General features: G+C 32.2%; 1 protein-coding gene across 1 annotated transcript; it reads left to right on the forward strand.

The window, feature by feature from the left end:
• Window positions 1–4,126: 4,126 nt before the first annotated feature.
• On the forward strand, window positions 4,127–21,708 carry LOC134722798 (hemicentin-1-like). Its single transcript, XM_063586424.1, has 10 exons — window positions 4,127–4,136; window positions 6,839–7,138; window positions 7,712–8,029; window positions 9,159–9,467; window positions 11,389–11,679; window positions 17,554–17,862; window positions 18,381–18,716; window positions 20,169–20,368; window positions 20,885–21,067; window positions 21,694–21,708. The coding sequence occupies exons 1-10, from the start codon at window positions 4,127–4,129 to the stop codon at window positions 21,706–21,708; spliced, it is 2,271 nt and encodes a 756-aa protein (XP_063442494.1).
• The last annotated feature ends 1,221 nt before the right edge of the window (window positions 21,709–22,929 follow it).

The following is a 22,929-nucleotide window of genomic DNA, read 5'->3' on the forward strand; positions in this document are numbered from 1 at the left end:
GAATTATGTATCAGCATTTCCCATTTATTTTTAGTCTAGAAGCCATTTAGTTAACAAAAAAGGTGACCTTCCAAAGAATTATGATGGTTATATAACCTGATGTAAACATAAACAAAGATATAAACAGAGAGCATACTTGTGCAATTGTATTTTTATGGGTCTGTTTGATTTATAGGTTAAAACAAATGTTGATAATCAATTTTACCTGCATAAGAATAATATTTTGAAGATCAAATCAGTCAGTCAAATGGTTTTCCTTTGTTTCTTTTTCAATGTTAATATTATTTCCTTTTATAAGCTGTTCACGCCTAATTTATTAGTTTAAAGAATCAAAATCCATGCATTAAGCTCAATTTAAGCTCAATCCCACACAGTCATGTTTTGGTGATTTTGCAATACTGTTATTTTTGTCGAGCCTGCAACTTTTGTTGCAGAAAGCTCAACATAGGGATAGTGATCCAGCAGTGATGCGGTGTCGACGTCGTTCTTAAAAGCTTTATATTTTAGAAGGTGGAAGATCTGGGTGCTTCATACTTTGTATATAGATGCCTTATGTTACAAAGTTTGCATCAGTCACCTGTCCAATGTCATTGACCTCATTTTCATGGTTCAGTGACCACTTGAAAAAAAGTTCTTTTTTTTGTAATGTTGAATTTTGTCTTATTATAAGTAATAGGATAACTATATGTGGTATGTGCTTACCTTGCAAGGTCCTCATGCTGGCTAGACAGTTTTCACTTGACCTCTAACTCATATCATGGATCGGTGAACAAGGTTAAGTTTTGGTGGTCAAGTCCATATCTCAGATACTATTAGCAATTTTTTTAGTATATTAGGTGTTTGGAAGGACTAAGGTGTATATGTCCAACTGGCAGGTGTCAGCTGACCTTGACCTCATTTTCATGGTTCAGTGGTCAAAGTTCAGTTTTTGTGTTGGTCTGTTTTTCTCATACCTTATGCAAAAGGTCTACTATATTTTTTGTATGGAAATATTTTATGATTTATATGTCAGTCGGGCAGGTTTTACTTTACCTCATTTTCATGGTTCATTGCTCATTCATTTACCTCATTTTCATGGTTCATTGCTCAGTGTTAGGTTTTTGTGTATTGGTCTATTTTTCTTAAACTTTAAGCAATAGGTCAACTGTATTTGTTGTATGGAAGCATTGTTAGCTGTCCATGTCTATCTGGCAATTATCAACATAATATCAATGATTAGTAAAGAAGGCAAGACATTTCAGCATGTGCACTCTTGTTTATATATAATTAATAAGACAGCATTTAAATTTTTGGATCGTATAAAAATTACTGCAAATTTAAAAGTTATCAGACATATTCTTAAATTACTTAAAACTTGACTAAGATATAAGGTAATAAGAAAAACAAAACAAATTTGACATCAAACAAGTTAACATGGCAACAAATCATGACTTATTTGCATATTTGGCTAAATTTCGTGATTTTCCTTGTTTTTCCATCAAATTTTAAGCATATTTTAGTTTGAAAAAGTATGTGCACACCCAAGAAACAACTTTATATTTGGTGAGATTATGCCAATAGTTGTAATAAAGCTTCTGTTAAATTATTTTGTTGTTTCTCGGCTGTGCACGATGTTTTCACAACGGAAATAGAGATAGAAAACTGCATAAATTCTGTATTTTTCTTCGTTTTTGTGAAAATAGTACACATAATGACGTAATAGTGACGTCATCAGAAAAAAATCCGTATGTTTTTCATTGATATTTCTTGACCCTATGCATTTCTGAACATTATGTGCAAATTTGAAATAGTTATCAAACTTTTTATTTTCTTGGGTCAAAACTAGGCCTTATTGCCCCTACCCCTTTAAACAAAAGGTTCATTACCACAAAAGGAAGGTTGAGATTGTTTTTCAGGGTTATGGTCCCAACTGTTTAGGAATTAGGCACCAAAATGGGCCCAACATTTTTCTAGTTTCAGGATAATATCATGTGTATTTTGATTTCTCTGAAATTTTACCACAAGGTTCAATACCACAAGTGAAATATTTGGGAGTCATTTTTCGAGTATTTGCCCAAACTGTTCAGGAATTAGGGACCAAAAAGGGTCTAAACCAAGCAATAATTTTCTAGTTTTCAGACAAAAACTTATGTTTAAGTGTATTAATATCTCTTTTAAAACTGTCACATTTTACAAAAAGAAAATTTTCTTCAAATGTTATTTTTGTTGAAAAGGGTCAGCGGAGTTTAAAAAATTTTGGAGGGGGGTTGTGTTGGTTGGTCGGTTAGGGAGGTCAAATATCTGATAACAATCCAAATTCAGACCTGTCTCAAGCTTAAATATTGTGTCAATTTTTGCCACAACTGTTCAGCCTAGGATTAACAGAAAATTTAGGCGAGACACTGGGTTCCACGGAACCCTTATGAATTTTTCATAATGGCAATCAATGGTGTAATCAGAATATGTTTGATTAGCCCTATTTCTTAAAAAATTAAAATATAAATGCACGCACAAATTTCTGAATTTGCATTGTTCCAAAGCTACTGTTGTCTACATAGCTATGATACTATAAGCTATATGGCAACTATTATTGGTGTATAGAATGATTGTAAGGTGTACAAGTCTGTCCAGCAGTGTTCATCTGACAATTGACTACGTTTTCTTGTGGTAACCGGAAGGTCATGCTTCTCAGATGCTACAAGCAATATGCTATGTCAGCTATATTTGGTGTACGGATTCATTATAATTAAAGTATACATTTACAATGTTATGTTAATGTGATACTTGTAGTAAAATCTTCATCTGAAAGACTTTTCATGAACTCGATCTTGATCCAAGAGCAAACAAGCGTACTAGCATCTGCACATTTGTTTTATTTAAACATGCTTATAAAGTGTTGATTAAAAGATAGATGTATGGTCAGCATCCATGCATTTTTTTCAGGGGGAATGGGACATACCCAACTATATCAGTCCTATTCAGGACCGATAACTCTGTCGATAGATATTATCGGGTATACAATATTGTTAAAACCAGACCAATCGTATTATACGTCTCTGTTGGAATGTATATAATAAATCTTTTGTTTTACACAATTTAAACTTTAAATCGATTCATTGCCTGGATTTAGCTTTAAATATTGAATAAAAAGATAAATAACAATACAATCATAATCAATGATCGAAATTCATTTAAATTAAAATTGGAATCAGAATATTTCTTTGAAATAATTATAGAAACATATAAATATTTGAATGCCTTTTAAGCAAATAATATTTTTTAAAGAAATATTCATAATATTCATATTTTCCTAAAGTTTATAATGAAACATACTTCTTCTGATTTGACACGGGAAGATATTTATTTGTACATTTATGAAAACCTTTGTATATCACAAAATTTAAACTCTGGTAATACATGTATACACACTGACAGGATGTTTAATGTCAGCTGGTTGCTTTTGGTTTTCACGTCTACCTGGCAATATATTATGATGTAACATTATAACCCAAGTTAGATTTCACCTGTTTGGTCAAGGAATGAAATTTTAAAGGTATAGAATATTTATCTATTATAATTGGACATTGTTTTTTTTCTCTCTTAGGATGAAAACATCTTTGTTTTTGTTTTAAAAGAAATGAATAAATATATTTCTAAAGAAAGATAAAATATACAGAAAACTTTAAAAACACCTTTGAAAAAGAAGAGATTTTTCTTATTATAGATATTGTAAAGTATTTTCTGGTAACAGTATCTCCTGGATGAATATCTGTCAAAATAAATGTTCCCGTGTCACACTTAAAATATTTTTTTTTTATTAAGAAATTTTGAAATCAATGATATCGAAATATCACTAAAGGAAAATAACAGAAACATCAGAGATTCTTTATGAAAAATTAAATATAATCTAGGAAAGTCTACTATAGAAATCATTGATTTGATGCAACATTTTCATATGATACATCAGCCGCCATTTTGAAAAATCTCGGAAAATTACCGTTTTTAAATCGATGTTTGACCGAAATTGCCCTGAAATTAAACTGTTTTAAGTAGTATTTTTCCCCAGCTATATGTTTGAATATACTTAATCGATTTGCAAAGTTTGTTTTTTATTTACAGAATTTCTTTATTTGTTGTAAAAGTAGACATGGGTATCGGTAATTTAGCATTGAGTCAACGGAGAAATGATGAGAAAAAGTGCATGTTTTACGATTCCGATTTGACCGAATTTAATCAAAAATTAAACTGTTAGGACCAACTTTGTTTGATAGAAATATGTTTGAATATCAAGGATTGATTTGCAAAAGTAAGAAAACGGATTAAGTTTAAGAGAAAATTAAACTTTATTGAAGCATATATGTATTTTATATGGGGAAATATAAAACAAAATGGCGGCTAATATACGTCACAAAAGTCACGTGATGTCCAAGTTAGTTTGATATGGCATCTGTATCATTAAGTTCATTTTCGATTGTAATATATTTGCAATGATTTATTATTGTTTGCTTTACATCCAGTGGCAATTATTTCATATAAATTCTGGACTTGTTTCTGAATATAATATAAGCAATGAAAGACTTATAAATGTTTGGATAAACCCGTAGAACAAAGCTTTATATTATTTCCCTTCTCTTTCTCTATACATTATTCATTGCAACATTGTACAGCCATGCATAAATATACATGTTGATGAACACAGTTTTAGTTTTATATTTGAAAAAATAACCATTGCTGTGCTGCTGTATATATTTGAAGAAATCTTATGTTGATTTTTTGGTCTAAAGACAGTTGATAGAAAAAAAAAACGTGGACAATAGTTAGCAATGCAAGTTTTACATTTATGCCATATATATGAATGAATTATTTATTTTATCATTTTTGCTTCAGTATATTTTTAAAATGTCACAGATACAAAGAAAATGTTTGCAGATAAACATCTGTGATGCAAATATGAATTAACCATCAAGTGATTCCTTAATCATATAAAATACTAGTAGTGTCCGTAAATGATAGACAGAAGTTGTGAATGACAAAACTAATCTTATTAATTGCCGAATCACCGGATTGAAATCGTCAATTGCAGTCTTTTGTTATAAAATGACATTATCTTTATCACTTATACTAGCATTTTGCCAATTTATGAAATTAATTTAAAAGGTCCTCAGTTGTAAATTAGTATATCATTGAAGAAAAAATATTTCAAATGATAGGAATTAATCAAAGTTATTTGTCTTTATCAAATTACTTCTGAAGTTCATTAATGTCATTATAGAAGTCGAGTTAAAGGTATTGCTAAATCAAGATGTAATAAATGCACCTTTAAACAGATTAGATGCATTGATGTTAAAAATTGCAATATACTACTTAAAAAGAGTTGGTCATGTTATGTAATTTTAAAATGGATTTTTTGTGCCCGCTTTTGGAAGTGTTTTGTATGATCCTCGTGATTGGTATGTACAACACACTACATAAAATTTTACTTTTGCAAAAAATATTTTCATATTTCCTATCCTTACTATTCCAGTCAGTTCATTCTTTTCAGTTATCCCATGTACGATTAACTTAATAAATAGATTTTTTTCGCGAATTTTTTTTTACAAAATTTACATAAAACGACAATTGTAAAAACAGAAGTTCCAACTAATGATGCCAACCTCTCATTTGAAGGTAAAGACAGTGTTTGCCATCAATTTTTTTTTAAATCATACAGTTTCTTCGTTTATTTTTTAAGCAAAGTTCGGCCCAACGAGAAATCGTTAAAATGTATACATTTTTAACTGATTTACCATAGACAGTATGTGTAAAGTGATATTAAAAAAGCCGTAACAATCTTAAAAACTAATCTGAAAGGTTCCAAATTTACTGTGTGTTGTTTTCATATCTAAACCATCGATTTTTTTTTTGCATTTTTGGAGATTTCAAAAAACACTTTTCTCCCAAAAAATTAAAAAAAAAATCTTTCAACCCATTAGTTACAACATGAACATAACTTGATTAGCATATTGAATATTTTTTAACAAATTTGAAATTTTTTCAGTACTTACAAAATTATGTGTCGATTTTTTATTCAACTTTCCGCAAAAATAATTTGAACCCTATGATCGTTTACACGGAATTTAGAAACTTTCCGACAAGTTTTGATTTTCATTATCACATGTGCATACATTGCAAATGAAAGCTTTTTAAAATAGTGTATCTCATTTTGTTTTATATTTAATACTTTTTGATAAATTTTATTTCAAAGTAGTGTATCGTTTCTTTTGTTGACTAGTATATATATATTTTTTTTTGCGAAAGCAAATTTACAGATCTAACATTGTTGGATTGATGTTTAGACGAGTTGTATATATACATAATGTACACAGCCATGTATCACCATCATTGATGGTGATTTGATGGATAAATCTGTTGTAGAGTTTTCACTGACTCAGACGTACTTATAAATATAATTATTTCCTATGACTGTATCTTACATTAATTTGTAGGATCCTTTACTATAGATAATTGAGCTGATTTGTAAAAATAACATCTCCATGCCTAATATATCATGTACTGTAGTACGACGGTAGATTAAAACTGACGAGGAAAGGGAACACACGGCCACCGAAAGCTTCATTTTTATAAAGCCCAGGTGGTCGTGTGGTCTAGCGGGACGGCTACAGTGCAGGCGATTTGGTGTCACGATACCTCATTAGAGCATGGGTTCGAATCCTGGCGAGGGAAGATAATTGATCTGATTTGTAAAAATAACTTCTCCATGCCTTATATATCATGTACTGTAGAACGACGCTAGATTAAAACTGATGAGGAAAGGTCACACATGTATTACATTTATACCAGAATATTCATTTACTTTTAGTATCAAGCCAGTCTCCTCCTGGAGGTCCAGATATTACTGGACCTGATAGTGTTCTATCAGGTACTGAGGTTACACTTCAGTGCTCTTCCAGTGGCGGTAGTCCAGCACCAACTGTCAAATGGTTCGAAAACGACACAGAAATAGTCGATGGTGTTTCTACTATTACCAATAGCTCTATGGTGACAGCATATTTGACGTATATCGCCAGTAAAAAGGCATACTTTCGTTTCTTCCTATGTCAAGTTAACAATAGCGAACTGGAAAAACCAATGTATGCTAATACATTTGTGGTAGTCTACTGTAAGTGAACATATATTTATGTCCCCTCTTTAAAATATAAATAGGTTAATAATAATAATTAGAGAAATGCGAGGCTTCGTGTTCCATTCAAACAGTCAACTTGGTATTTTCTGACAACATGGACAATGACCACGTATTATTTTAAAAATGGCTACAGCAATAACAGTCAGAATGGTAATACAAATACAAAACCTTTTTCCTTCCGTAAATGAGTCGCTGATTATTTTCTTCAAAGTTTTAAATGTCTATTTATGTACTTCTATAATAATAAATATCTTAAACAAATGAAGGAAACCGTATTATTGAGTGTTATTATTTTTTTAATGAAGGTGATGTTTTCTTTATTCATGTTCTATAATTTATATGTCGCACAAATGACTAGACTTTCCAACAAAATCATAACAGACCCCGACATATCAAAATGTATAACAAATTCTAAACGACGGCATGAGTTTAATGCAATAACATAGTATCCGGTAAGACAGACAGCAGCTGATGACATCCACTGAATTACAAGCTTCAGACATGGAACAAACACGTACCAAAAAGGTCTAGGTTTCTTTCTTTTATCAGATTTACCGGATGTTACCGCAAGTCCAGCATTACAGTTTGTAAACACAAGTGTTTCTCCAGTGACTATTTTGTGTAGCGTGTCGGCAATCCCCGTTGTCAAAATTTATACATGGAGAAAGATATCCTTGGATGGCAAAAGGAATATTACAATAGATGAAAAAGAAAGTGAAGGAAAATATTCCATTATCTATTATGATACCTCATCAAAATTGGAAATTTACGACATTATCTTCAGTGATGATGCAAATTATGTATGTTTTGCCGAGAATGCAGTTGGTATTGGAGTTAGTAACAACGCTAGAGTTGATGTTATCGGCAGTAAGTTAGTTTACGTTTGATTTCAAAAGCTATGGTCGGTCGTTGCCTTTACTTTGAATGATTTGCTGAAACTATTATTTTTAATTGTTCATTACATTGAAAAATTAATTAAATTGCATTTACGAAATATCTATTAGTTTCGTTCTGGATCTGAACAGATCACAATATTATGTAGTTTGGAAAGATAGCCGATGTCCTATAGCCACGTAACCACTGCCAACTGTTTTGGGGAAAACTTGATCTAGTTTTTCTTCAGAAAAAATTGACATAATCATACCCTTCGACAGCGTGATGGTGGGAAAACTATGACCAGGCCTCTTTAAAATCATCTCCCCTTAACTTGTTTTAATGTCGGCGACGTCAGTTGGAAAACTAATACCCATGATCACATAATATTCTTCTCCGTGAATTCCACGTGACTTTCTGTAAAAAAATAATGAGGAGATGTAGTAAGTTCACCAGTAATTAAAGTACCACCACAGCTAAAATGAAGTGGTAGTGGACAATTATTATAATAGCCAACCGTACGGACAACAGCAATAAAATACGATTACCCATACCGTTTAGTCGGCTATAAATAGCACCGGTCGTATAACGCAATGCCATGCATGGTCAAATCCATGTTCTTCTATAGTAGAACATGGATTTGAACTGTTACCATCCGATCAAATTAATCTCCATGATTGATTTAATCGGATGGTAACAGTTGTTGTAGCAATACTAGTCAACAAAAGAACGATGCGACACTTTAATAAAAACGATTGTTTACTTTTTAGGTAGCTCCATTTATTCAATAATTTTAGTTTAAATTTTGGTATGTTCTATCTTATTGATGTGTTTTTTTTCAAACACATAGATTTATATGCTTTTGTATAATTCTTTGCTTATCTCAAAACACACAAAAAAAAAATTACAGATAAATTGTACTTAATAAGTTATATTGTTTTTCCCTTACAAGAATCAAACGAAGACTTAATCAATCTGTTACAATGTTGAAGATTAAATCAGTTAAATAAAATGTTTGAAATCACCTTTTTTTCTGTTTATGTGTCTCAGTTCACATAATTACGTACTAGTATATGAGTTCTCCATGTATCCTATATTTCTAATACATTTGATTACACTTTAGGTACTCCCCAAGTTTCAATTCCACAAAGTGCATACAGTGTAACATATGGAGCGAACATAACCATTCCATGTACAATTGTTGGTGCATTCCCAGCTCATTTTAGAGTTACATGGTTTTATAGGAACAGAGAAAATCAAGTTACTACTGTAAATATCGGAGATCATACACAGTATAGCGGCGGTACTCTTAACACCCCAGCTTTAACCATTCTAAATACAAATAAGGAGGATGCTGGATTTTATACTTGTGTAGCTGAAAATCAGGTAGACAGTGCCCAAAGCAATGAAACATTGTTGAACGTTTTAGCAGGTAAGCTGATCCATATTAAAATTTCTCTAGATTTTTGACGTAATAATCAATGAACAGGTCAAAGCTGTATACATTGCTGTTTATAATGAAAGTATCATGCATGCATTATGCACGCATTTTCTTCATTTATATCAATTAAATTGTCTTTCTAAATGGCACATTAAGGATTTATACGTAGTTTATTGTTGTTAGTTGAAGTTATCACAGAGTGATAGTGTGCTATACCTGAAAAGTAAAATCTCAAAAAAAAAAAAATTGAACTCCGAGAAAAATTCAAAAAGGAAAGTCCCTAATCAAATGGCAAAACCAAAACCTTAAACACATCAAACAAATAAACAAATGGATAAAAAAACTGTTATATACCAGTGACTTGTACAAGCATTTTCGTATGTTGAATTGGTGGATTTCGCCTGGTTTTATAGCTAGCTAAACCTCCAACTTAAATGGCATTAATTTCCATTAAATATACAACGACGCAGTATTCATGTTTAAAAAGTAAATATACCAAATGTTGTCTATTATCGGGTACGTACATTGTAAAAGTAAGCAATGACAGTTTCTTATGTCATCAACTATGATTTGAGATTTTGTACATGGTGCTTATTTGTAAAGGGTATACAAAAAAAAATCGGTTGCAATATCCTTAGATATAAGATCTTATGTATGAAACTGATAAGATGCCATATGCTATTTTCCCGGAAGGGTAAGCAGATTCTTCTCCACATGTGGCAACCGTCGTGTTTGCTCATGTTATTACAAATCCGGTAGATACCCGGTGTAATTCGGTAGGTCGTATTCGTGAAAAGGAAAGGGGATTGTAGTAACGACGTAAGAAAAACATCAGATATCATCTGCGAAACGGTTATTCCATAACGGTCAACCAACTCATGATGGCTTCCGTAAAATTTACGAAGGGTTGATTTCAACATCACCATTTTGAACTCTTGGTTTAATAGCTTCCCTTGTGAGCAGCAACCCTCTATCAAGGAATTCATGATATGATAGTATATACAAGTGCGGGGATATTTTATCAATTGGGAGATATATACTCCGTATGCAGGCGCTGCTTGAATGTTGCTGCATAGAAATGGAAAGTTTACAATTAAAAAGCTGAAATCATCTAGATGTACTTCAAGATATCAGGCAGCTTTACCTGTATCTGTTGTATCCTTTAACTTTAGTTTGATGGGGTAGATGCGTTCAACATAGTCACACAATTTTAAATTATTAAGAAAGAGACCATCATCTAGTATATAGCGGGAAGTAAAGTTAAAGAATATTGGCTTACTTCTTATTTTTCCACCTAAGGAGTTCCTGTATGAAGTCAGTGTCATAAAAATAAAGAAACAAGTTGGCAAGAAGAGGGAAACAATTGGTTCCCATTCGAATACCGACAGTCTGTTGAAAAACACGTCCCCCAAACGTAACAAATATGTTAATAAGTCACGCCCATTTAAAATCACGGGGTCCAAGAGAAAATAGATTTTGTTTTCAAAATTTGCGATTTGAAGGAATCCAAATGTATTTTGTTGATCATCTTCATTTAATGATAAGATAAACAGTTAAAATTCAATCCTGAAATATTCGTAGGCAAACATTTTACCCTGCATCGGGCCACTTACAAAGCCGTTAAAATTTTGTCCCAAGGATTCTTTATTGCACAGAGAGCGTGGAATTTTCGCTTGGAGAGGCATCGAATTTAACGTCTACGTATTTTATACATTCTGCGCATTCAAAAAGATCCTCCCCACTTTTTTCCGGCTTATTATCACGATCAATTATGATTGCATAATCAAGATGGCTTTATAAGTTTCATTGTGTCGTTGCTCATTCATTTAATATAATAATACATGTACATCATACTACAGTTATTTATAATATTATTCACTTTAAAGAATACTTTCACTTTTTCTTTTTGTAGAACCTATTGCAATACATGCCAATAATACACAATATTATCCAATTCAAAATACAACGATAACACTTCATTGTAAAGTTACACAAGGAATTGCATTGGAAATCCAATGGTATAAAGACATCAGCGTACTAAATGTAAAAAGCAATTTACGACTTTCTGGTGGCGATGTAGCAACTGAATCTCTGACAATTGTAAACGTACAAAGATCGGATGAAGGAATCTACATATGTCAAGCCACTGATGCTGTATATGATACTATTGTAAACACAGATACTATTCATGTCAACCTTGCTGGCAAGTTCATATTTACCATTGTTATATTCCAGCTATAGGAGGAAAAAAGGAAAACTTCTTCAACAGTGTTATTGTTCGTTTCATTCAAATTACATAATCCACTTGGCAATAATTGTATATACTTTTACTCAAAAATGTTTTTGGCATTTCTAACATTTTGGTTTACTTATATACATTACACTACAATATTCAGGTACTGATCCTTAAACTATAATGAACGTTATCTTCGAGAAACACATTTTCAATTTCATGCATTTGTTTAATTTTATTTGTTACAAAAGGGTATTGTTATATACGACCTCAAAATGGAGGGATTCAAACTTATACATTTACAATTTGCTGTTACATAATATTATAAATTATTATAAATTAAGGAATGTATCTCCCTCATGCAAAGCTCTGTTTCCTTTCACGGATTTGGCTATACTTTTTGGACCTTTTAGCTCATAGCTCTTCATCTTTTATATAAGCTTTGGATTTCAAATATTTTGGCCACAAGCATCACTGAAGAGACATGTATTGTCGAAATGCGCATCTGGTGCAAGAAAATTGTTACCGTTAATTTTATTACTACCAATGGGTCGATGCCTCTGCTGATGGAAAATTAGTCCCCGAGGGTATCACCAGCCCAGTAGCCAGTACTTCGGTTTTTTGCATTTTTGTCTTTGATAAATCTATTGATAAGGCATTTGTTTTTAGCCATAAAAGGAAAGGGACCGAGTTTGAGCTTTGTGAACATGAAATTTTGCCACTGTGGTGGCCTATGCAAGAAGTAAATTTATTGAAAATCTCAGTTTTCAGCGCTTACCTCTCTATTGCCTGATTCAATTGATTAGGTATTTGGTATACCATCATTTCATAAAAATATAGACAAACTCTGAATTTCGTTAAGTGTGAGTTATATATGCAAAAGTTTAGTTGCTTTGAAAAAGAAAAATTCTTGAAAATTGAGAATATAAACTTATAACTCAAGAATATAAAGGTCATTATAAAAAAAGATGTGGTATGATTGCCAATGAGACAACTCTCCGCAAGAGACCAAATGACACCGAAATTAACAACAATAGGTCACCGTACGACCTTCAACAATGAGCTAAGCCCATGCTGCATAGTCAGATAGAAAAGGCTCCGAAATGACAATGTAAAACAATTCAATCGAAAAAACTAACGGCCTAATTTATGTACAAAAAATGAACGAAGAACTAATATTTTGGGTAGCAATTATTGAGCAGTAACACCTTTTATATCTTTTATGTACAAAAAATGAACGATGAACAAATATTTTGGGGAGCAATTATTGAGCAGTAACACCTTTTATATTTATACCTTTCCCAATATCGCTGAAAACGTCAACAATGTCATAATAATAAGCGGTATGGGACAACGAATTACATACGTTGAGCCTATCGAAATAACCAGGATGAATGTCCTTACATCGTACCAAAAGGCAATTTTTATTTGGCAATATTATCTTCTCTTAAATCATATGAAAATTCATTATTTGCAATTGTAACAATTCCTCGTGGTATGTCGCAGTTTATGAAAGCGCTTCTAAATGCATGAACGGATAGTATTGTTGCATTTGAATAGAGTATCTTGTTTTGATTCATCTGATTTACGCTTTATTTATTTCCCCTGATAGTCATCAAGTGCATTTATCACAAATATGAAAGCACCTCGAAGAACAACATTTATAAAGTTTTATTTCATAGATGTGAAAAATTGCCAATTACATCAGGAAAGACTGATTTTTTACATTGTTTTTCTAAGGTTTGCCCGTACTCGAAATCTATCCGACAAACTACACTGCAACATATGGGACACAAGTAGACATTGATTGTTATATCGTATACTCTAGACCCGCAGTGACTTCAGTGTTTTGGAAGAGAAGTTCTGATAATCATATACTTCGTATTGACAGAGGAGACTCGGGGTATCAAGGGAGTACTCCTAAAATACCTTCATTGACAATTAATATTGCAACGACATCTGATGCGGGAAAATACACTTGCCATGCCACAAACGACATAGGAACAAACATCAGTAACACAGGCATTGTTACAATAACTGGAGGTCAGTACTTATACAAAATTAAAAGAACAACTTTCATTTAGGATTTGTTTCATATAATTTTAGTTTACATCGTCAAAGCTTAGTTAGATTGTACAAACTATGATACTTTTTAAGTACTAATAGTTACGTCTGTTAAATTGATCGACATAAAGTATTATAAACTATCGCCAAGAAGCAGTTTGAAGATTCTTACTGTGTTCATAGAAAGGAATACATTGACTACCAACCATGCTATACTGACTCACGGCTTATAAGATTTCATTGATATACCCCCGCTTTAAAAAAAGGGGGGTATACTGTTTAACCTCTGTCTGTCCTTCCGTCAGTCCGTCCGTCCCATGAATATTTTTCGTCGCATTTTTCTCAGGAACTACAATACAAGGATTTCTGAAATTTGGTTTCAGGTTTATCTAAGTCAGCTATACCGTGTGATGCGCTTTCAGATTGATCACTTGACAACATCCTGTTTACCGAACACTTGTATGATTTTACACATGATAGCCAAGTTGAAAATTTTCGTCACATTTTTTCTCAGGAACTACAATACATGGATTTCTGAAATTTGCTATACCGTGTGATGCGTTTTCAAATTCATCACTCAACAACTTCCTGTTTACCGAACACTTGCATATTTTTACACTATTAATATTATCCACTTGCGGCGGGGGTATCATCAGTGAGCAGTAGCTCGCAGTTTCACTTGTTTGAATTGTTTTATATTTTGTCAACCAATGGCCCCTAATACCTAACTATACGTATGCATATTCCTCATGATTGAAGATAGCTTTTTAGATAAGTCTTTTGGTCTTCATCTTTAGAAACCCTTCCACATTGTCTTATTTTCTATTGTTTGTTCATTAAAAGTGCAATAATTTGCGAAACATCAAAAGTAAGCACGAAAATGCAGTGTCAAATTATTCTGAATTGATAATTTTCAAGACATGTCTGCGTGTTTTTTTAAATTTTTTAAATAATGCTTATCATTATTCTATCTTCAATATTTACCAGGTAGCGTTGACACTATACATTGTGTTAATAAACGCATGTTTAGATTGAACATTAGGTAGTACACTTAAAGAACAACTAAGACAAGAAAACATCCTATTTTATAAGTTTATAGAATTTTGACCATGTTAAGAGATATGACTAACATATTGCATTGAACACTGGCAATCCAATGTTTTAGCCGAAAACTTTACAATGACGCATAGAAACAGTACTTCAGATACTAGAAATACCACTTTAGATGCCTGACGTGTGTTTCGTCTACGAAAAACTCATCAGTAACACTCTAAATACATGAGTTAAACAGGCCGACAAAAAATAAGTGAACATCAAAATCAGTCAAACATAAAAGAGGGACGAAAGATACCAGAGGGACAGTCAAACTCATACATATTGATAGAAACACGGGAATATCGTATCAATTGGGAGATTAATACACCGTATACAGGTGCTGCTGGAATATTAAGTTCACAATTGGAAAGCTAAAATCATCTCTTTTGTCGTAAAATTTTGTTTTCAATCGACCCTCATTGTCAATTTCTAGATGTAAGTCAAGATATGAGGCCGACTTGACTGTAACTGTTGTATCCTTAATCTCTAGTTCAATGGGATAGATGCGTTCGACATAGTCACCAAATTTTGAATTATTTAGTGAAAGAACATTATCTATATAGCGGAAAGTAGAGTTAAAGTATATTGCTATCTTCTTATCTTTCTTCTTAAGAAGTTCCTGTATGAAGTCAGCTCCATAGTAACAAAGAAACAAATCGGCAAGAAGAGGGGCACAATTCGTTTCCATTGGAATGCCGATAGTCTGTTTAAAACACGTCCTCCGAACGTAACAAATATGTTGTCAGTCGAGAAACCAAGCATCTTGATAATGTCAGTTTTAGAGAATTTTTTGTTTGAATCAGAGTGATCCTTAACAAAGAAGGATTTATCCCTTCCTAAGACAAGATACTTGTATATTCGTTGGCCATTCTTTTTTTACGAAACAAAGCAATACCAATTCTTGCAATTTGTCTTTTAGTTTGGAATGTGGAATACTTGTATAAAGTGTGAAAGTCAAATGGTTTAATACTATTACAAGATAAAAGAGAGTTAGATTGTATGTATTCTAAAATATCTTTGGAATTTTTAAGTATCCACATCTGATTCACGGCACCTCTAGAATAGGCAGTTTCACAATATCTTTGAAGCCCGTCTTTGATTGCTAATAAAATAGATGTTAATAATTAAGGAAGAGGTTTCGTTGAGCACTTGGAAGACCCAGCAATATACCATTGTTTGAAAGGACACTTATGCAGTTTAGGTATCCAATACATTGATGGAAGATCCAGTTCATCATCTTTGGTTGAAATTCCAAAAGAACATAGAACCGACCTATGATTATCCAGGATTTCCTCTTTGCTAAGTGTCGTGAGGGTATATGTTGGGTTTCCAAGTGGATTGTCATTACCTAATTCGTTTATAAAGGAGTTAATGTAATGAGTATTACGATGGTGTGTGGGGCTTTATCTCCGGGGACAACAACATATTTGTCATGAATGTATACGGATAGGTATTTTGAAACATTTTGGTATTTAAAGATTGACGAAGCATGGACATTGACAGACCGATTCAGTTTCTTAATTCTTATTTGTATCAACCACCTCACTGCCTTAATCCATTCAGAAAGAGTGTCTACGTCTTCCTTCTCACGCTTAGTCCATTGCCTGGCATAATCCATGACTGAATCTATCAAAATTTAAAGTTGTATTTCCAATTGATGGATTTCGGCTCACGATATTTTGGACCTTACGATAACACATTTCGTAGGGAAGGGTTATTGACAATGTTGAGGTCACCGGTGATGACGTGGCAAGCCGGATTATATGTGAATTGGGAACTAGCAAAAGTGCAATCAGGAGGTTTAGACGTGAAGTCGTCAATACTGAGATCCTGCAAAACGTGTTTGTAATTGAAATTTTAGTTGCATTAGGTTTTGTATAGATATCAGAAATGATTGGTACAGACTGGTCTTTGAAATAAGGAGGTATTTTCGATTCAACTAATTCATGATGAAGGAAGTTGACACCATCGAGGCCTTTATTGTCCAAGGAAAGATTACGGAAAGATATTTTCTCAGTTTCATCTTTCCAATGCGAACTGGCTTGAAAAGTCTGTGACTTGCAATATCCGAAACTATAGCTGTAATTTTGTATTGGTTTGAACGATGGTTTGTAACATTAGTTTCCAAAAATAAATTGAACAGAGAATGAAAGAGGTAATGAATAAAGTTTCGTGCGAATATAATGAATACCTAACGGCCTTTGTATAAATGGCAACAAGTCATTAAAACAGACATCATATAGAGTAGGTGATGTAGAATGACTGAGCTACATGAAGGAATAGATAGAATATCATATCTGTATATCATGGTGACTATTAAAATGAAGTTGTATTGATAATTTGACTTATAAATTTATTAGAAATATATTATAAGAAAGCAGAGATAAAGTTTTTTGAATCAATTTGAGTGAAGTATTAAAAAAATGTACATGAACATTTAGCTAAAGCATCAAGTGGTTTAAAAGAAGTGAAATGGTTTGCCACTATTTATTATTTTCTATTGTTTTGATACAAAAAGGTTCACATTAATGGCCATTGGAGAATACCCTTATTTTGTTAATATTGCAAATTATTCTATCATGAAAATTAAAAACCACGTATAATATATTTTATAAGATTGTCAACGTATTCCACAAACAAAATACCTTTCGGTTTAGGGTCAATGATTAATACATTGTTTTATAGGACTGCTGTCTACTTCTGTTTCTCCACGAACCTCTGATGTTGTAAAAGGCGATAGCGTAAAAATCAATTGCACCGTGACTGGATTACCACCTGCAACAAACATTACCTGGTTGTTCACAGCACCTAGTAAGACAAAACAATGGGTATTAAGTACAACAAACATTAATAATTACACATTTGGTACAACGAAGGATCCTTATTTGATTATTCGCAACTTTCAACTTGGTGATTCTGGTACTTTTGTATGTAGAGCAACAAATCTTGCTGGATCAACATCTAGCAACCCAGGTTCAAATTTGACTTATATAAGTGAGTACATATATATCGTTTTATTAAGACATGCTGATAAGTTAATGCATAGTTTATAAGGGGTCCAAAAATATTACCGCTGTTCAATAGTCATAAATTGATCAAACGTTAACAAGTACGGGTCACAAACTAAAACCGTGATGTCGGCATATATTGCCATGCAGTAGATCTACTATAAACAAATTTTAAAATATATATTACAAACTGGGGGTCTCTTTCTATAACAGATAACGGTCAGGATCTTTTATGGAATATGCAAATTTTAAGTAGTCACTCATATGTAAGACTTTCTATGATGATATGGAAAATCTAGTGTTTTATTATAATAACAGCTGTATTTTACCAAAACGTAATATTATTGTTTGATTCATTTCTTTTCAAATTTGCCACATTACATCTAATTACAGTGAGAAGTAGGCATTGTGATTTAAATTGGGAAATGCAGAAACTCGATGAATAATGAAATAAGAAGCAATATTAAATATTATTTTCCGTTAAGTAGCATTAATATCTTTTAGGTATACCTAGCATATCAGTTGAACCAAGTCAATTTACTGCTACGGTTGGCGATATTAGTTTCATGATTCGATGTACAGTTACTGCAATTCCCGAAGCAATTACTTGGTACTGGACATTCCAACCTGTCGATGGCATTGTACAAACCATTCCCCAAGGATCAAATAATCAGCAATATACTATTGAAAGTTCTGGCATAAACCCTCACTTGACGATAAAGAACATCGCTTTTGAAGAGGCTGGAGTATACACTTGTTATGCTACAAATGCAGCTGGAGCAAGTGATAGTGCAAGTAACCGTACCGGAAATTCTCACCTCATTTTGACTGTCACTGGGGGTAAGTGTTATAATATTAAAGTACGCCCACGATGTTTGATTGTTTGATATGAAAGTAGAAATTTAAAAAAGAAAAGAAACAATGTCATCACGGCTTGATGTCAAAGGAAGTTCAAAGGTTACAATCGAAGAAAAACTAGGGCTAGTTAACAAGTTCGTTGTCTTGAGTAAAGGACAGTGACAATTTAAACGTGTCTATTCTTTTAAAAGACTACATTTGCTAAAAACGACACACGAATTCTATATTGTTCTAGCGGCATTTAAACATTTTTTACTCATTTGTAATTCCATGCTGAGTATTTTGATGTCTAAAGTTTTATAATGAAAAAGAATGTTTGCATTTGATATATTGATAAAATGCAAAGTAAAGCGAACCAAACCATATTATTACTGTCATACAAGTGTGAGGTTTAGCTTGCTTTAACACTAGGTCTTATCTACCCTTTTCTACATAAGGAAATGTATATACCAAGTCAGGAATGGGACAGTTGCTATACGTTTCGTTTGCTGTTTTTGAGCTTTTGATTTTGTCATACGATATATTTGAATTTTCATCGGAGTTCAGTTTTTTTGTGATTTTATTTTTTTTAATAATATCGAATTAAGTTATTCTCCTTTTGATTTGAATGAGAAGAATGCATAAATTGAAAAAAAAACCTACATATAGTATAAACAAAATTATCAAAGATACCAGGTTTATGATTTGATACATCTGTATATCAAGTTCATGAGTATCCTTTTCAGTGCACAACTCATATGAGTGACAGTGAAACTTATGCTAATGTTTTATTTATTAACGCATACTATCATCTAATTTCAGTTTGGTTTATTATTGTTTAAACAAGTATAACATTTGTATAAAAATATGCCCAACAATGGTCCGACTAGAGATAGTCACGTCTAATAAAACATAGTCAAGTATTGACTAACCAAATATGTACAGCTATCATTTTAAACGCTAGGTGACTATATCCTCTCTAACTTCTTCAAATATTAACAAAAGAAAATGCATACAAACACGAAAATAAAGATGTAATCATAAATAGTTGTTTGCATTAAAACTTTAATAATTTGTAAGCGTTCGGCATTCATTTTGCAATCATGCATTCACTCTTTTTGATACCCAAATCTTGACATTATGCCATTTTGTCAGTAAAAGTACATACCACCAATTTCATAACAGATTAGTATCTAAATTTACTTTGTTCTGATTGATGTTGCTTTATCAGACTCATTGTATTTATTCCCACCATCTTCAAAAGTACATACCTGGATTCAGATTTAGAAAGCAACACATTATCATAATTGATTGAAGTTATATTTTGTTAATGAATATCAAAAGAAATTCTTTTTTTTTCTAGATCAGAATGTACAAGGTCATAATATGATCCAATATATCATCCAAACATTTGTGTCATATTTGGTAATGAGCAATCCAATTTTTATTTTGTAGATGGAAAAAACATTTGTGAAGAAGATATAGACAAATTTTACACAAAGTGGAGAAAAGCATTAGAAAAAACTTTATCTTCTGTCCCCTGCACTGGTGAATATAACGGTAGCGTTTCCAGATACTGCAATGATGGTGGACAGTGGGATAATCCAGACTACAGTCAGTGTATACGTAAATCAATAGAATATCTCCAAGATCAGGTAAAAAGGAGCGACACATATGGTCATGTAGCTCATTTATACAATAATACAACCTTGGCTTTCAGATTTGTGTTTGTGAGTGTATTTTGGCAATCCACTAGAGCTCTACACGCTCACATGTAAACCGTTTTTATTAATAATGTGAAAGCTAATAGTCAAATGACAACGTATAAAGGCCTAAAGAAAACAAACCTTTGAGATATAACTAATTAAATTCGCTAACGAACGAATCAACTGGCATACTATGAAAAAACAATGATTGTCGTAGTAATAATTTTGTCACTACACAGAATGAGATTTTCCGGAGCATACAGGAAGCGTTATCGTAACGATATTGTTTTCTTTAATTATGCATTTTTCAAGTTACTTGATGGATTGATTCGAATGGTATAAATTGACATATTAGATATAAGAAAGAATAAATGGTGAGTAACATCTTCTTCTTGAAATAAAATTGTACGAACATCAGAAAGCATGTATAATAAAATATGTAAAACATATTTCTATTTTATTTAGTCCGCTAAACTTTTATATGGAGAGAGTGTAGATACGATTTTCCTACTGGAGAATTTAGAAAACCTTACAAAGGAGAGCAATAAATTAAGATCTGGTGATTTGGTAGCTTCAGCAAATGTATTGAATGATATTGCACTATATGACAAATATCACGCAGATAGACTTTCAGTTGATCAACTAGAGGTTAGTAAATTTGTGACCTATTCAGAAAACTAAGTCAGTGTAGCCTTTGGTGAAACAAAATGAATGTGATTGCTATCTGGAATTGAATTTGAAAAACGTAAACCACTAAACAAGGTTATGCAGCTTCTTTGCTATTTGCCTCATTCAAAAGGAATGAATTGGATTAGTAAAGATAAAAAAGTCCCGAAAATAACACACACAATATGTACATGATGTAGATGAAGAAATTAAAAATGTCCTGGACCAAAATGTTTTAGTTTTTTTCTGAACATTAGGTAAATATAAAATAAGCAAATAGAACGGCACAGTCCTTGTCGAAATGACAACATATTAATAACATATAGATTTATTTTGATTCTAATAGGAAATATACGGTACTTTAAAACACTGAGGCAAAGATTAGCGTGAAGTCTCTGTTACGTTCACATTTTATCCTGTGTCTGACATGTAAAATAAAGCTAAAACTTTCGAACGAATGTATGTCTCTCATTGATCCTCTTTCCAAACATTTGCAATTTCAATTTAAAAAATGTTTCATTGGCTACTATTAAGCGGAAAAAAACACTTGATATTTCATGGCTACAGAGTGAGTACCTTATTCTAAAACTTGTATTTACACTGTACAGATCATACTGCCATAAGCTTAAAACATTATATTTTAACATTTAAAAAATGGAGAAAACTTAGGTTAAAAATCGAAAATAAAGGACCATTTTAGACATTATTCATTATTCAGCATCATGTTTGATTCTCTATCTTAATGAAGTATATCAGGGTGAAATGACATGGTTTTATTTATATCCATTCATATGCCCGACACAAGCTAGATTTTTAGATGATGGGATGTTCACCAGCAAGGAATCAAGTACAATCATTTATTATCTTCCACTGAATTTCTGTACTATTTCAATTGGTATGCAGACTATAAATGTTTTATATATTTCACAGTAAATACCATATTTATTTGATGAAATTTTCATATGTGCGATCCATTCAATGTAATAGGCAATGAAACCATACCCACTTCTGATTCTGCATTAATGAATTACTTTCTAAATTTGAAACATGTATGTCACTAATTCACTTTCAGCTTGGGACAATTTACACTTTTGCCCAAACCCTAATGCATTAATACTTTTTGTTATGCATTATACAACGAATAATTTCAATTTACAAACATCAAACCACACATAGTGTGTATTTATAAAACACAAATTGTGTAGATTCACAAGGAACAGTTACAGCAATGAGTCTATGCATTTTTTAATCTGAGATAAATATCGATACACAGAAAATCATAATCAAGTGTTTTCAGCATGCAGAATAAAATAAGTATTTAAAAATATAAAAAGTAGGGATAAAGCATGATAACCGTCGTTATTTTGGTTATCGACGTAACAACAATCCCGTCCATATTTTCCCTAAATGTTATCTACCAAATTAAACTAACCATCTGCTCTGTGCTGACATGAATAACCCGACGCCACACAGTATGATCTGCTTACCCTTTCGAAGCACATGATATCATGATCCGTTTTTTGGTTATGTTAGTGTTGCTAAAACTTAAAGGGGCACTAGCCGTCAAATCAATATTCACCGATTTTAATCAGATTCTCATATTTGATCTATAACAATGTAAAACATTTATCCAAACTATTAAAAGTCTAAAATAAACAATTAACAGAGAACTAGCATGATAATACGTAGCTTCGTTTCATGTGTATTTCAGTCTAAACGTCATATAATTAATTATGAAGTTGACCCCTGAAGTGATACGATGACCATATAAGCGATGTAAACATAAATATAGATATTAATAGATTTAGCAAACTCGTGCTGTTGGATTATTCAAGGTTTATTTA

Source organism: Mytilus trossulus, chromosome 6 (genome assembly GCF_036588685.1).
Source record: "Mytilus trossulus isolate FHL-02 chromosome 6, PNRI_Mtr1.1.1.hap1, whole genome shotgun sequence".
In the NCBI taxonomy this organism is placed as follows: Eukaryota; Metazoa; Mollusca; class Bivalvia; order Mytilida; family Mytilidae; genus Mytilus; species Mytilus trossulus.

Bases quoted from the DNA above. Each gene is read 5' to 3' on its own strand.
- LOC134722798 (XM_063586424.1), top strand. The intron at 7,139-7,711 runs GTAAGTGAACAT...TTCTTTTATCAG, and splicing joins TACATTTGTGGTAGTCTACT to ATTTACCGGATGTTACCGCA. The intron at 20,369-20,884 runs GTAAAAAGGAGC...TATTTTATTTAG, and splicing joins TAGAATATCTCCAAGATCAG to TCCGCTAAACTTTTATATGG.